Raw genomic sequence first — 14,919 nt, 5'->3', positions numbered from 1 at the left:
GTAACTGGGGCAGGATGCAGCCCAGTGGTAAAGTGCTCACTTGATGCACAGTCGGTTTGGGATCGATCTCCGTCAGTGGGTTATTTCTCGTTTCAGCCAGTGCACCTGGCTAATTTTTTGGCTACAGTTATTTTTGATCCAGGGTAAGCCCTGCCACCATGACAAAATTCATGGTATGTGCTATCCTGTCTGTGGGATGGTGCATATAAAAGATCCCTTACTACTAATGAAAAAAAAAGTAGCCGGATTCCTCTCTGAGACTAATTGTCAAAATGACCAAAATGTTTGACATCCAATAGCCGATGATTAATAAACCAGTATGCTCTAGTGGTGTCGTTAAATAAAACAAACTTCTATTTCAGAGTATCATGCTTCTTGTGTAAAATTATTTGTTTTAGTAAGACTAAGAGATACATGAATGTGAAAGTCACATTTAAATGTTTAATGAATTGCAAAGCCATAACTGAAAATAGATTTTCCTTTACGCATTTAAAGTTGACATATAAGTTACATTTAGCAAAACAGCATGAAATGGTCTATTAATAGTATTATTATATGCAAACTGAAAGCTGAACCAGGAAGTACATGTATTACATGTATATACATGTACAAGTGATTTTTTTTTTTTTTTTTTTTTATTATTATAATTTTTTTGCATGTATAGGTATGGTAAAATTAATCTAGCACCTAATTTTATGAATGCAACTCTATAACGTACAAATGTAGATGTCAATTCATTCTATGGTGAGCTTATAAACATTTTTAGATTTTGAATTGGGGAACAATGCAAGCATTCAATCTGGTCTGTGTATTGCCTTCTTATATCAAAGTGGGGTGGGATTACTCCATCGGTTGAGTGCTCGCCTGAGGTGCTTGCATCGCAGGATCGAACACCTCAGTGGATCCATTCAACTAAATGGGTTTTCCCCCATTACAACCAGTGCACCACAACTGGTCAAAGGCCATGCATGGTATGTACTTTCCTATCTGTGGGAAAGTGCATATAAAAGATCGGAGATCCCTTACTACTAATGGAAAAATGTAGCAAGTTTCCTCTCTAAGATTCAATGTCAGAGTTAACAAATGTCTGACATTCAATAGCTAATGATTAATTAATCAATCTGCTCTGGTGGTGTCGTTAAACAAAAGAAACTTTATATCAAACTCTATGGTATGTGATTTCTTGTCTGTGGGAAAACTACCAGTACCTACTGGTATATAAAAGATCTAACACTGACCTATTCATCTCTGTCCTAGATTATCCGGCCAGTGCACCACGACTGGTATATCAAAGGCTGTGGTATGTACTACCCTGTCTATTGGATGGTGCATATAAAAGATCCCTTGCTGCTAATCGAAAAGAGGCGACAGCGGGTTTCCTCTCTCAATATCTGTGTTGTCTGTAACCATATGTATGACGCCATATAACCGTAACTTGTGCCCAATTCTTTTGTTCTTTGTACAATAAAATATGTTTGCAATCAATCAATATAACCGTAAATAAAATGTGTTGAGTGCATCGTTAAATAAAACATTTCCTTCTTTCTGTCCTAGACTTAAACAGCCCAGGACAGCATGCTTGAAATGTTCATGTATGTGTATTTTGGAAAAGAAGGAAATATTTGTTTAATGATCGAACCTTCAGGACCTGTCTAATCTACTGATATATGATGCCTAATTTATACAACACACAACATATGGATATTGCGACACTTGATCAGACAGTAAAAAAAAAAAATCTGCCACTGTCACATACATGTACAAGTAAGCTATTCATATTGATGTCTAGCATGTGTATACTAAAACCTTTAATATATCATTTAAGGCGCGGGACATAGCCCAGTGGTAGAGTACTCGCCTGAGGCACAATCAGTCTATGATAGATCCCAGTTTGTAAGTCCACGGGTCTATTTCTTGTTCCAGCTAGTGCTGCACAACTGATGTAATAAAGGCTGTGGTATGTACTATCCTGTCCATGGAATGCTGCATATTAAAGATCCTTTGCTGCTAATTAAAAACGGTAGCCCATGGATTAGCAACAGGTTTTCTAATTATCTGTATGGTCCTTAACCATATGTCTGATGCCATATACCCATAATTAAATTGTGTTAAATTAATATACCACTTGTGGGACACTGGCTGGAATGGAAAATCCCCAATGGGTCCTTATGTCCCACTGCAGATTTGTACATGCCTGTACACTATACATTTTCATTTTTCGCTACTAACGTGTTTCAGGTTTACACAACCAGGGAAACAAAAAGCATTATCTCGCCTTCATGTAAAATTCTTTAATCTCATTGGTTGTTTGCCGTTGGACAAATCCCTTATACCCCTGTGGGCGGAGCCAAATTCTCTTATACCCCATCAGTAATTTCCAACAGTTTCCAGCCACCCCAGTTAATGCTAAAGCAATAATTAGGTTATAAATAACATTGATAATCAATCAAGTATATTAATATCTGTTTCAGACAATTTCGTATTACAAACATTTGAAGTTAAAAACTTGTTTATCGATGGAAATATTTTTGTCACTTGCAAGTGGTTTTGTTTGCGTCTGCGTGGTATGGCTCCGTTAATAAATTGTTAACAATTATTGTCTGGCGTTATTTTGATTATTTGGCTATATGGTTTAACATGTCGGCAAGATAAATTTGTTGTAGAAGCATGTCTCGGCATATATGGCTTTTTATGTACCCTCTGTGTGCCTTCGGCTCGGGGTAAAAGAACACACAGAGGGTACATAAAAAGCCATATACCCTTCGTGATGCTTCTACAACTTATATTATTTCCCACTGAAATAAGGCAATTACAAACCTATCATCTTGTTGGTACTAAATATGATATCAAGATTTGGCAAACATAAAATGACACATATATAGTTTAATGAATTTACATTTATGGCTCTGTTTTTATTGTTAAATTGTAAAATGTTATTTTAATACGATGCATAATAGATTTTTTGAAAAACACTTAACAGAAGAAATGATTTTGAAAATTATCTGTGAACATGAATCAAATACAAAGTCATAGCAATTCTCAGAATAGTGTGTACAGTGGTTTGCACCATTTCTAAATATAGGTACATTTGTCTTTTTTGTTTAACAACACCACTAGAGCACACTGATTAATTAATCAATGTCTATTGGATGTCAAACATTTGGTAATTATGACACGTATAGTCATCAGAAAAAACCTGCTAAAGTTTTCAGTTTAAAGTCATCAGTTAATGTTTGTTTTAAAAAGTTTGTTTTGTTTAATGACACCACTAGAACACAGATTAATTAACCATCGGCTATTGGATGTCAAACATCTTGTAATTCCGATACGGAGTCATCAGAAGAAACCGGCTAAAGGCATCTTTTATATGCACTTTCCCACAGACAAAAAAACACATACCATGGCCTTTGACTAGTTGTGGTGCACTGGTTGGAACAAGAAAAAAAAACCCACCACTAAATACAGGTTTTTAGAGATAAAAATTTGCTGATATAATAAACAGAATAACAAACTTGGCACTAGTTTTTGTCAAATCTATGACCCTTGTCAACTACAGTTCATGATAAGAAAAGATTATTTCACTTAATTTGTGACATAAACTTGTTAACGACGGTTAACTGGTTTATTATCCCTATATGTCCATGTTTGCCCCATTTTACAAACTGATCTTAAAGGGACAGTCCCTAGTTTTTAAACACTAAGGCATACTTTCCACTATTAGAGACATTTATCATCACTGAAATCAAACATTACTTATATTTTATAGTTTAGATTATCCATTTCTGGTTATCCTGGTGTTTCTAATAGCATGAAATGCATTTTTCATATTTTAAAAAATGCACGTACATGTACATCTGAGAAATAACAGTTATGGAGTCTAGTTTTAGTCTATTTTTAAGGGTACTTCATTGTTTCAACATCACAGTCTCTTGTTTCACTCTGTTGTAACGTTATCCGAATGTGTTACAGGTTTGTAGATTAACCAAAATTAGTGTCCATTTTTACTAAACCTATGGTCTGTGACTTTAAGTGTATAAGCTAGGTAGCTATGCACTTAAGGTGATCTAAGCGCTAAGATCGCTTCATAAAATGGTGCCCTGATAATGACAGTGGAAAGGTATATTCTATTTAGGAAATAAACTCTATAAACAAATGAGAAGCCACGACTCACCCTGCCCATTGACAAATCAACCAATCGTTAGCTCTTACACACAGCAGCTACAATATTTAGTATTTGCAGAGCTAACTCTGGGTCCACAGAAAATTTCGCCAAATGATCTATCAAACTTCAAAAACCTGGTTATTTTCTGACAAAATATCAATTTTTTTCATTAAATTATTTTGCCATTTCAAAATAAAATTTGCCAGCTGTTTTTAAAATTCGCAGTTGGTGAATTTGATGTGTGCCTGAGCTAGCTCTGATTTGGCTAAAGAAAGATTGTTTAAATTAGCCACTTTTAAATAATTATCACACAAATACTCTACATATTTACATGTACAAACTGGCTAAAATGTGACATTATCTCATGGATTCACTACACGGACAGCAATGAGGTGCAGTTAAGATTTTACAGAAACATGTAAACACAAATACCAACCGTAAAACAGCACTACATGTTAATTACATGTACATCTATACTGAGATAAAAAAATTTTTTTTATAATATGGAATACTTGGTATTGTAGACCATGTTTCAATCACTATTAGCATTATGTCTGTATAAAGTACAAAAAGGTCATGTGCAAGTGAATGTTAGTAATGTGAGACTGAATGTTAGTAACACAATAAACATACTGACACTATGGATTAGCGTTATTGTTGAAACCATGTTTGGTGTGATCTTGTATTTCTTTGAAGGGGTCAGATCCTGCTCAGTTGATAGAGTGCCCGCCTGAGGTGTTTGCGTTGTAACATTGAATCACCTCAGTGGACCTACTCTTTGATTATTTTTTTCCATCCCAATCAGTGCCCCAAAGGCCATGGTATGTGTTGTCCTGTCTGTGGGAAAGTGCATATAAAAGATACTTTTCTACTAATGGAAAAATATAGCAGCTTTCCTCTAAGACTATGTCAGCATTACTAAACGTTTGACATCTAATAGCCGGTGATTAATTAATCAATGTGCTCTAGTGGTGTCAAAAAACAAAACTTTTGTTCTTTATTTCGTTCCATCGGTATACATGTTGAACAAATGCCAGTAGTAAACCCATACATTACTACACGTATTTGTCGGGTGATGGTCCATCTGTTGCATTCAGTGACTCACACAACCGACTGATTGTACAGTATAAGCACATATATGACAAGGGAGCTGCGACACAGCTTGCAGCAATTAACATCAGACCATGTCTAGTCACCAGATTCCTCTTATCACAACACACACACAAGTCAGTCAATGAGTGTTGTTGTCAGCTGATTTCTTACTGATACACACTACAAGTGCCAGTCACAGCTCTTGTATCATGTTTGTGTATAAAGTGTATGATACATTTATTTTGTAAGCGGGCTGCCAGAGGTGAACTGACCACCCCAACTTTTAATATTATGCACTACCCCCCCCCCCCCCCCCCCCCCTCCCCAATTGAAAGGTGAAAGAAAAATATGATTGGTCTTCCGGTTGCTGGCATCTTCCAATGCCTGTTTACTTGTATTTAAAAAAAAAAGAGCTCCATATCCATAAAATACACAATGTATACAATGTAAGTTAAAATGTATTAAAGGTGTTTTCGCCTTTAAAAGGAAGGCCTCTCCTCTTCAAGAAATATGAGTTAACTCTACTAATGAGGAATACAAAAATACAATATAAAATTTTAAGTACCAGAATCCATAACACAGATGATAAAATGAATCTTCTGTTAGCACTTTCAACTTCATGTACAGAGAAACCCCTCTAAACCGGATACCCTCGAGACCAAATAAAATGTCTGGTTTTTAGAGGTATCCGGTTTAGAGAGGTTAAATTCTGTACTCATTTTTAAAAAAGGACCGTGAAAAATGTCTGGTTTGGGGAAATTCCGGTTTTGAGAGGTTTAACAGTATCTACACTGGACTGATTAAAAAAGAAATGAAAAGCGTTGTGAGAATATGCAGTCATGACATGATCACTTTCAGGTGCTTTGTCTACAGAGAGAAACTGATCTTGACCACAATGTATGGTTCCAACTCTGAATGTAGGAGGTATACAGAGGTATGGCACTTGATAGCATGTGCCATACAAGAGCCAAATCCCTTCGGTAAAACATCACAGACTTTATCTTCTCTCTGCTATATCTTAAAACATCACAGACTTTAGCTTCTCTCTGCTATATCTTAAAACATCACAGACTTTAGCTTCTCTCTGCTACATCTTAAAACATCACAGACTTTAGCTTCTCTCTGTTACATCTTAAAACATCACAGACTTTAGTTTCTCTGTTATATCTTAAAACATCACAGCCTTTAGCTTCTCTCTGTTATATCTTAAAACATCACAGACTTTAGCTTCTCTCTGTTATATCTTAGAACATCACAGCCTTTAGCTTCTCTCTGTTATATCTTAGAACATCACAGCCTTCAGCTTCTCTCTGTTATATCTTAGAACATCACAGCCTTCAGCTTCTCTCTGTTATATCTTAAAACATCACAGACTTCAGCTTCTCTCTGTTATATCTTAGAACATCACAGCCTTTAGCTTCTCTCTGTTATATCTTAGAACATCACAGCCTTTAGCTTCTCTCTGTTATATCTTAAAACATCACAGACTTTAGCTTCTCTCTGTTATATCTTAGAACATCACAGCCTTTAGCTTCTCTCTGTTATATCTTAGAACATCACAGCCTTCAGCTTCTCTCTGTTATATCTTAGAACATCACAGCCTTCAGCTTCTCTCTGTTATATCTTAAAACATCACAGACTTCAGCTTCTCTCTGTTATATCTTAGAACATCACAGCCTTTAGCTTCTCTCTGTTATATCTTAGAACATCACAGCCTTCAGCTTCTCTCTGTTATATCTTAGAACATCACAGACTTTAGCTTCTCTCTGTTATATCTTAAAACATCAGACTTTAGCTTCTCTGTTATATCTTAAAACATCACAGACTTTAACTTCTCTCTGTTATATCTTAGAACATCACAGACTTTAGCTTCTCTCTGTTATATCTTAAAACATCACAGACTTCAGCTTCTCTCTGTTATATCTTAGAACATCACAGCCTTTAGCTTCTCTCTGTTATATCTTAGAACATCATAGACTTTAGCTTCTCTGTTATATCTTAAAACATCATAGACTTTAGCTTCTTTCTGTTATATCTTAGAACATCACAGACTTTAGCTTCTCTGTTATATCTTAAAACATCACAGACTTTAGCTTCTCTCTGTTATATCTTAGAACATCACAGACTTTAGCTTCTCTGTTATATCTTAAAACATCACAGACTTTAGCTTGTCTCTGTTATATCATAAGACATCACAGACTTTAGCTTCTCTGTTATATCTTAAAACATCACAGACTTCAGCTTCTCTCTGTTATATCTTAGAACATCACAGACTTTAGCTTCTCTGTTATATCTTAAAACATCATAGACTTTAGCTTGTCTCTGTTATATCTTATTCCAAATGTGTTGTAGGCTTGTATATTAACTAAACATAGCATCCATTTTCACGGGTTGAAACTAGGATCTGCCCCTTTAAAGTAAGGAACTGTATGTTACAGAAATATTGCTCAAACTATTTTAATGGCAAAGTATGTTCAAAACACATTTCTGGTCATGATGGTGTAGTGATATTATTACCCATATGGGCAGAGAGAAGTGTGGAAAGAAAAAAACATTTCTGCCCCTAGATACGTTTTGATGTCATAAACAGTGCTTCACTATAGGTGGTTAATTGTGTATAAGAATAGTTTCCATGGTGGCAGTCATGTCAACAACTAACTTACGTCATCAGTAATACATAGGTCACAGCTATGATGCAACACTGCCTCCTGTTCTCAACTTGCAAACTTATTTTCAACAACAGTATCGTTCGAAAATGTTCCATAAAATGATGAATATTGAAAATGAGTAATAAATAGAACACCCAACTCGCTATTCAGCAATACCGTTTATCTTGCACTCGGGAAGGACAACACCAATTCACTCATGCAAGATAAACAGCATTGCCTCGTAGCTCGTTGAGTATTCTCTAAAGCCATCATGCACGCTTAAGGCTGGTAGGTATTGGGTTCTATCCAGGTACCAGCTCCCACCCAGAATGAGCTTTAATGACTCAGTGTGTGTTTGTGTGTATGTGTGCATATGTGTGTGTGTGTGTGTATGTTCCAGGTGCAATGAAGGAAATGTTTTATTTAACGATGCACTCAACACATTTTATTTACGGTTATATGGCGTCGGACATATGGTTAAGGACCACACGGATATTGAGAGGAAACCCGCTGTCGCCACTTCATGGGCTACTCTTTTCGATTAGCAGCAAGGGATCTTTTATAAGCACCATCCCAGACAGGATAGCACATACCACGGCCTTTGATGTACCAGTCGTGGTGCACTGGCTGGAGCGAGAAATAGCCCAATGGGCCCACCGACGGGGATCGATCCCACACAGACCGTGCATCGAGCGAACGCTTTACCACTGGGCTACGTCCCGCCCCCCCTGAGGTGCAATGAGTCGTACAATGAAAGTACTTATACCAAGGTCAAACTGTCAAGCATTTTTCTTTAAACATTTTCTAAATTCTTTGATAATTGTCAATAAAAGCATGTGGTAACACAGTACACTTATTTTAGAATGATGTTGGCTTGTAAGAGATTTTCTTCTAGTTCCAACCAGCAGTCCATTCTATTGTTCAAATTATTTGTGCTATCCAGGTTTTGTGTCTGTTAATAACTTAATATTTAAAATGAAACATCAAATAAAACAAGGATTATGTATTTAAACATCAAACAAAGCTGTTTTATGATCCGGTTATAGAACATTTTTGAAAGTTGATATAAGAAAATCTTATAAAAGATTGAAAGCAAAATGTTTATTGTAGTAGTATTAATTATTTTATTTTTTTCATTTAAAAACATAAAAGGTACATGTACTTGTATATATCATAAATAGAATATAAATATAACATTTTGTCACAGTTTATATAGCACAGTGCAATAACTGACTTGGTATTTAAAGCTTGTTTTGTTACCTTCATAAACTTTACAACAAAATATACCGGTACATGATTATCACTATAACTTTCTTTTTTAAATAAAATTCAACAAATGGTAATTCTGTAAAGACATTTTGAAGAAGATATTTTAAATATTAAATCAAGGAACATTGTTACCAGTATTGCGTAGTGATCTGCTTATACAAGTTTTAGTTTTAGACTCAAAGATATAAACATAAAATTAAATGTAGTTGCTAATCAACTTTCAACAATGATTAGTAGCTGTCACTCACAAAACAGATGAAAACAAAAACGTTCATTATAAATATAATGGTAAACAAACAAAAATAATTATGTTTTGGATAAATATTAACTGTTGTTTTAATACCAACTGCATGTATTTAATAACAATAAATATATAAATAAGCATGTTTGTATCTTATTTATGAGATATAGAGAGGTTATTACCAGAGTGTTTTTCGGTATCGTCAATATCATATATTAGGAATAAAAAGTTGTATTATGTGAGCCTCTGGAGAGCATAATACATTATTTTTATTCTTAATATATGGTATTGACGTTTTTTTTGTTTTCTGAATGCTGGAAAGCTTTCAGTGTCAAATCGCCATTGAAATGTTTTTATTCAATGACTATGAATGCATATGTCAGTTATGGAGTGTCACACAAGTACGTTTGCTTAAATGTCAATAAACCTAGTGCCGTGACCTCGATTAATTTACATCTAATTTGCAAAGTTATAAAATTCTTAAAGTATGTGATCTTAAAAATATCACATACATGTACTTTTATTGCACTGAAAATGTGATATGATAAATTTGTATATTTAACAGGCAATTTACAGTGGTTTTGGCACAGTAGGGTTCAAGTTAAAACTATAGTATTGTGTCGCATAAACTCCGATACTACACACTACTACTTTATTATTATTATTAATACACTGTTATCACATGATGTCTGGTGATCTATATTTTGGTGTACATTGTATTGTAACTCAATGAAATGTAGACCTCTTCATTGATACAGATAAGCGTAACTGGTCAAAATAAAACAGCAGACACCATAACAATATACAAAGTACATGTTTGAGTGCGTTGAGTGTTACAATGTGTAGCATTCCACGTGTCAACATGTGATAAACAACATTTATACACCATCACGGTTCAACAAGTACTACACATGTAGATATGATTATAATACACCAGACACAGTCGCCTTGAAATGATGATCGTACCAGCCTCGGTTGTGTAGTGGATAAGCTATTAGCAGGCACATGTGGAGGAGTTTTAGTGGGAGGAGGGGTCTAAAAACTTCACAGTGAAGGGATGTGTCATGCTCCACTGGAAAATATATTTAAAACAAAAAAGAGAGAAATTGTTTGCTTAAACACGGGGGTTTCAACCCCTAAAGGCATCCAAGTACATACACCTGCATCAGACTTAGGCTGCTAGATACAGGGTTCATATCCGGATAAGGGCTCCCACCCAGAGTGAGTTTAACAACTCAATGGTAGGTGTAAAGACACTACACCGACTTCTCTCTCACTAACAACTAACCACTGTCCTGGACCGAGAGCCCAGATAGATGAGGTGTGTGCCCAGAACTTTAACTGTATATAAGCTCAAAACTAGGTAGAAATAAACAAACAGAACAGTGGTTAAGACCAGTCATAGTGGCATGGTGGTTAAGACCAGTCATAGTGGCATGGTGGTTAAGACCAGTCATAGTGGCATGGTGGTTAAGACCAGTCATAGTGGCATGGTGGTTAAGACCAGTCATAGTGGCATGGTGGTTAAGACCAGTCATAGTGGCATGGTGGATCTAGCCACTAACTGACCGTAAGGCAAGAATGTACTGGGTCTGCATCTGGGTATTGCCTCTCACCCAAAAGAAAAAAAAAGAAAACTGTTTGTTTTGTTTAATGACACCACTAGAGCACATTGATTAATTAATGTCAAACATTTGGTAATTATGACTTGTAGTCATCAAAGGAAACCTGCTACATTTTTCCTAACGCAGCAAGAGATCTTTTATGTGTACTTCCTCAAAGACAGGAAAGCACATGCCACGGTCTTTGTCCAGTCATGGTGCACTAGTTAGAATGGGAAAAAACACAATCAACTGAATGGATCCGCCGAGGTGGTTCGATCCTGCTACTCAAAAGAAGTTGTAAAGGCTAACAATTTACTGAGGTGTAAGGCCATTACACAACGTCTCCCTCACTATCCACTAACAACCAACCACTGTCCAGCCAAGATAGCCGAGGACTGATTTATTTGATGCCGTGACCACATTTTCTTTACGGTTATATGCTGTCAATGTATGGTTGAGGACCACACAGATAATGAGACTCACTGCCACCATGCAATGGGCTATTCTTTCTGATCAGCAGCAAGGGATCTTTTATACCGTACACAGCATGGCAGTATTACTATTAAGTGAAAATAACAGATCTAGAGTTAGAAAAACAAAATCCATTGTCACCACCTCATGGCTTGATTTCAACAGGAAGTAAAATATGACCTGCTATTGTTTTTAAAATAGCAGGTCATGAGAAATATGTCCTGCGAAAAAAACATATGGCCTGCTGGAAATATGACAGCATGAGGTTTGAGATTGTGTTGGAAAAACTAGGATCTCCGAGATGTATTTTAGAGTATTATGGAATTAAAATGTAATGGGATCTTGAGATAAATTGCTGCTGAGATAATCGTACATAAATCTGCCTCTTGAAAATGACCTTTTGGTTTTAACAGGTGAATATCTATTTCACCTGCTAAATCTAAAAACATGGACTGATTTTCACTTTTTACAGGCTGCTAATTTGAGCCCTGACATGTACACTGCAGTAACAAGAGAATGTTGTATACACTTTCCCACAAGCAGGACAGCACATACCATGACCTCCAATACACCAGTCAATGAGCAATAGTTGGAATAGGAAATAAGCTATTGGATAAATTATGAACAATCAATCCTATAACCTTGAGATCCCTGCACAGGCTGGGGGTGGGGTGGGGTGGGGTGGGGTGGGGGGGGGGGGGGGTGAGACACAACTCTGCATTACAGCATAAAGTTTTCTGCACTATTATTAGTATGTTTAAATTCTGTAACGTTTACACCTCAAAAACTGTACAAGGACATACTGTTCTAAAAACAATTCAAATAAAAATACACAAATCATAATTTAATTGCAAATTTAGTTCCCCACAAGAATTTATTCAAATCAATAGAAGGTGGCTTACTGACAGTCAGTAACATACGTTAACCATCGATGACAAACTATTTAGCATGATATCATATATTTATATTGTGAACAATAGCTGTGCATTGGTGATGTATACTCTTCAAAAAAAGAAACGCAAAAGGGTACAAATGGGTTATAACTCCGATTTTATGTTTCCTACCGGTTCATGCTTTGTGAATATAAGGTCATTGCATGTCCCAAACATATTCCCACGGTTACATTCGATAAAACGCAGCTACTGTACAATAAAGTACCAAAATGTGAATATTCGCAAAAACGCAGCCACGTGCAAACCATGTCACCACTGCACGTGCGTTGTCTGCACGTGCAACATGAACACCGACAGTATAAAAGTGCAGGGTGTTCGCTTGCCTGGCCTCTGTATCTGGCCGACAGTTGACAATCCAGGACATGCCACGTCTCAGTGAACCGCAGAGAAACAATGCCATCGGCCGACTAGACGCAGGCGAATCCAGAACGGCCGTTGCCAGGGCATTCCATGTGTCCCCAAGCACCATCTCCAGACTGTGGGACCGTTATCAGCAACATGGATCAACACGTGACCTCCCTAGATCCGGTCGACCACGGGTCACTACCCCCGGGCAGGACCGCTACATCCGGGTACGCCACCTTCGGGAACGATTGACTACTGCCACCTCCACAGCCGCAGCAATACCAGGTTTGCGCAGGATATCCGACCAGACCGTACGGAACCGCCTACGTGAGGTAGGAATTCGTGCCAGATGTCCAGTTCGAGGTGTCATCTTAACACCACAACACCGTCGACTCCGACTGCAGTGGTGCCAGATTCATCGACAATGGCCTCAACTGCGATGGAGACAGGTGTGGTTCAGTGACGAGTCCCGATTTCTGCTCCGACGTCATGATGGAAGATGTCGCGTATATAGGCGTCGTGGTGAACGTTATGCGGCAAACTGTGTGCAGGAAGTGGACAGATTCGGCGGGGGTAGTGTCATGGTGTGGGCAGCCATCTCACACACTGGCAGAACTGACCTGGTCCACGTGCAGGGCAACCTGAATGCACAGGGCTACATTGACCAGATCCTCCGGCCACACATCGTTCCAGTTATGGCCAACGCCAACGCAGTGTTCCAACATGACAACGCCAGGCCTCACACAGCACGTCTCACAACGGCTTTCCTACAGAACAACAACATTAATGTCCTTCCTTGGCCATCGATATCACCGGATTTGAACCCAATTGAGCATCTATGGGACGAGTTGGACCGACGCCTCCGACAGCGACAACCACAGCCCCAGACCCTGCCCGAGCTGGCAGCAGCCTTGCAGGCCGAGTGGGCCACCATCCCCCGGGACGTCATCCGTACTCTGGTTGCTTCAATGGGCAGGCGGTGCCAGGCAGTTGTCAACACACGCGGAGGCCACACCCGGTATTGACTCCAGATGACCTTGACCTTGGTGGTGTGTCCTATCACTTACTCACAATGGACTAGAGTGAATTGTGAACAATCCTGCAACATTTGGTAATTATCGGACTCACCATTCAATAATTAAATCAATTCTCCAAATGTTACGACAATGTGGTTTTGCGTTTCTTCTTTTGAAGAGTATATGTTCATTGCAGACTATGGTATAGCTGATGCATGAACATATTAGGCAAATATTATATTCTTGCCTGGTGATATCAATGTAAATTTATTTCTCACAAAATCACCTCATTGAGATGCCAAACATTTCTGAAAATATTTCTCCTTGTGGCAGCTACATTTGTATAATTGTTAAGTACCATCTGATGCTCTAGACTTGGGGAAACCTGGTCCTAAGCTACATGTAATAGTCATACAAATGGGTTTTAACACTCACCTCTGGTGTAGCATGATTTTTGCTGAACTGGGAAACTGCAAATGATCGAATATAATCCCCCATTTCTTCTCGAGTCTCAATTGCTCTTTTCACCAACCACTGTCAAAAAGAAAAATAATCTGTTTTTAAAACATAAACCATAGGATTTACTTTAAATTTTAGTTTTAAACAATATCCGACATAATGATTACTTTATGATTTCGTGCAATTTACAGTGAAACACTCAAAACTGGACCCTCTATAAACTGGAATTCCATCAAAACCAGACATTTTTCACAGTCCCTTTGTAATACAGCATAGAACAGAACCTCTGTAAACTGAATACCCATTAAAACCAGACCTTTTTCAAGGTCTCTTTGTAATACAGCAAAGAACCTCTGTAAACTGAATACCCATTAAAACTAGACCTTTTTCAAGTTCTCTTTGTAATACAGCACAGAACCTCTGTAAACTGAATACCCATTAAAACTAGACCTTTTTCACGGTCCCTTTGTAATACAGAACAGAACAGAACCTCTGTAAACTGAATACCCATCAAAAGTAGACATTTTACTTGGTCCCATTGATGTCTGGTTTCACTGTATTTACTACCACATAACCATACCATACATCCACCCCTCCCACTGACGCCATATAACCGTAAAATAAAATATGTTTCGTGCATCGTTAAATAAAACATTTCC

At 37.5% G+C, this 14,919-nt stretch overlaps 1 protein-coding gene across 1 annotated transcript in view; it reads right to left on the bottom strand.

The window, feature by feature from the left end:
• The window catches only part of LOC121380799 (coiled-coil domain-containing protein 93-like), a 62,655-nt gene that overhangs the window by 40,907 nt on the left and 6,829 nt on the right, over positions 1-14,919 (bottom strand). Inside the window, exon 5 of the mRNA XM_041509775.1 lies at positions 14,237-14,335. Coding sequence (XP_041365709.1) covers positions 14,237-14,335 — 99 coding nt within the window. The remainder of the gene's footprint in view (positions 1-14,236; positions 14,336-14,919) is intronic.

The sequence above is a fragment of the Gigantopelta aegis genome, chromosome 9 (assembly GCF_016097555.1).
Source record: "Gigantopelta aegis isolate Gae_Host chromosome 9, Gae_host_genome, whole genome shotgun sequence".
In the NCBI taxonomy this organism is placed as follows: Eukaryota; Metazoa; Mollusca; class Gastropoda; order Neomphalida; family Peltospiridae; genus Gigantopelta; species Gigantopelta aegis.
This window is presented reverse-complemented; position numbering and strand designations above follow the sequence as displayed.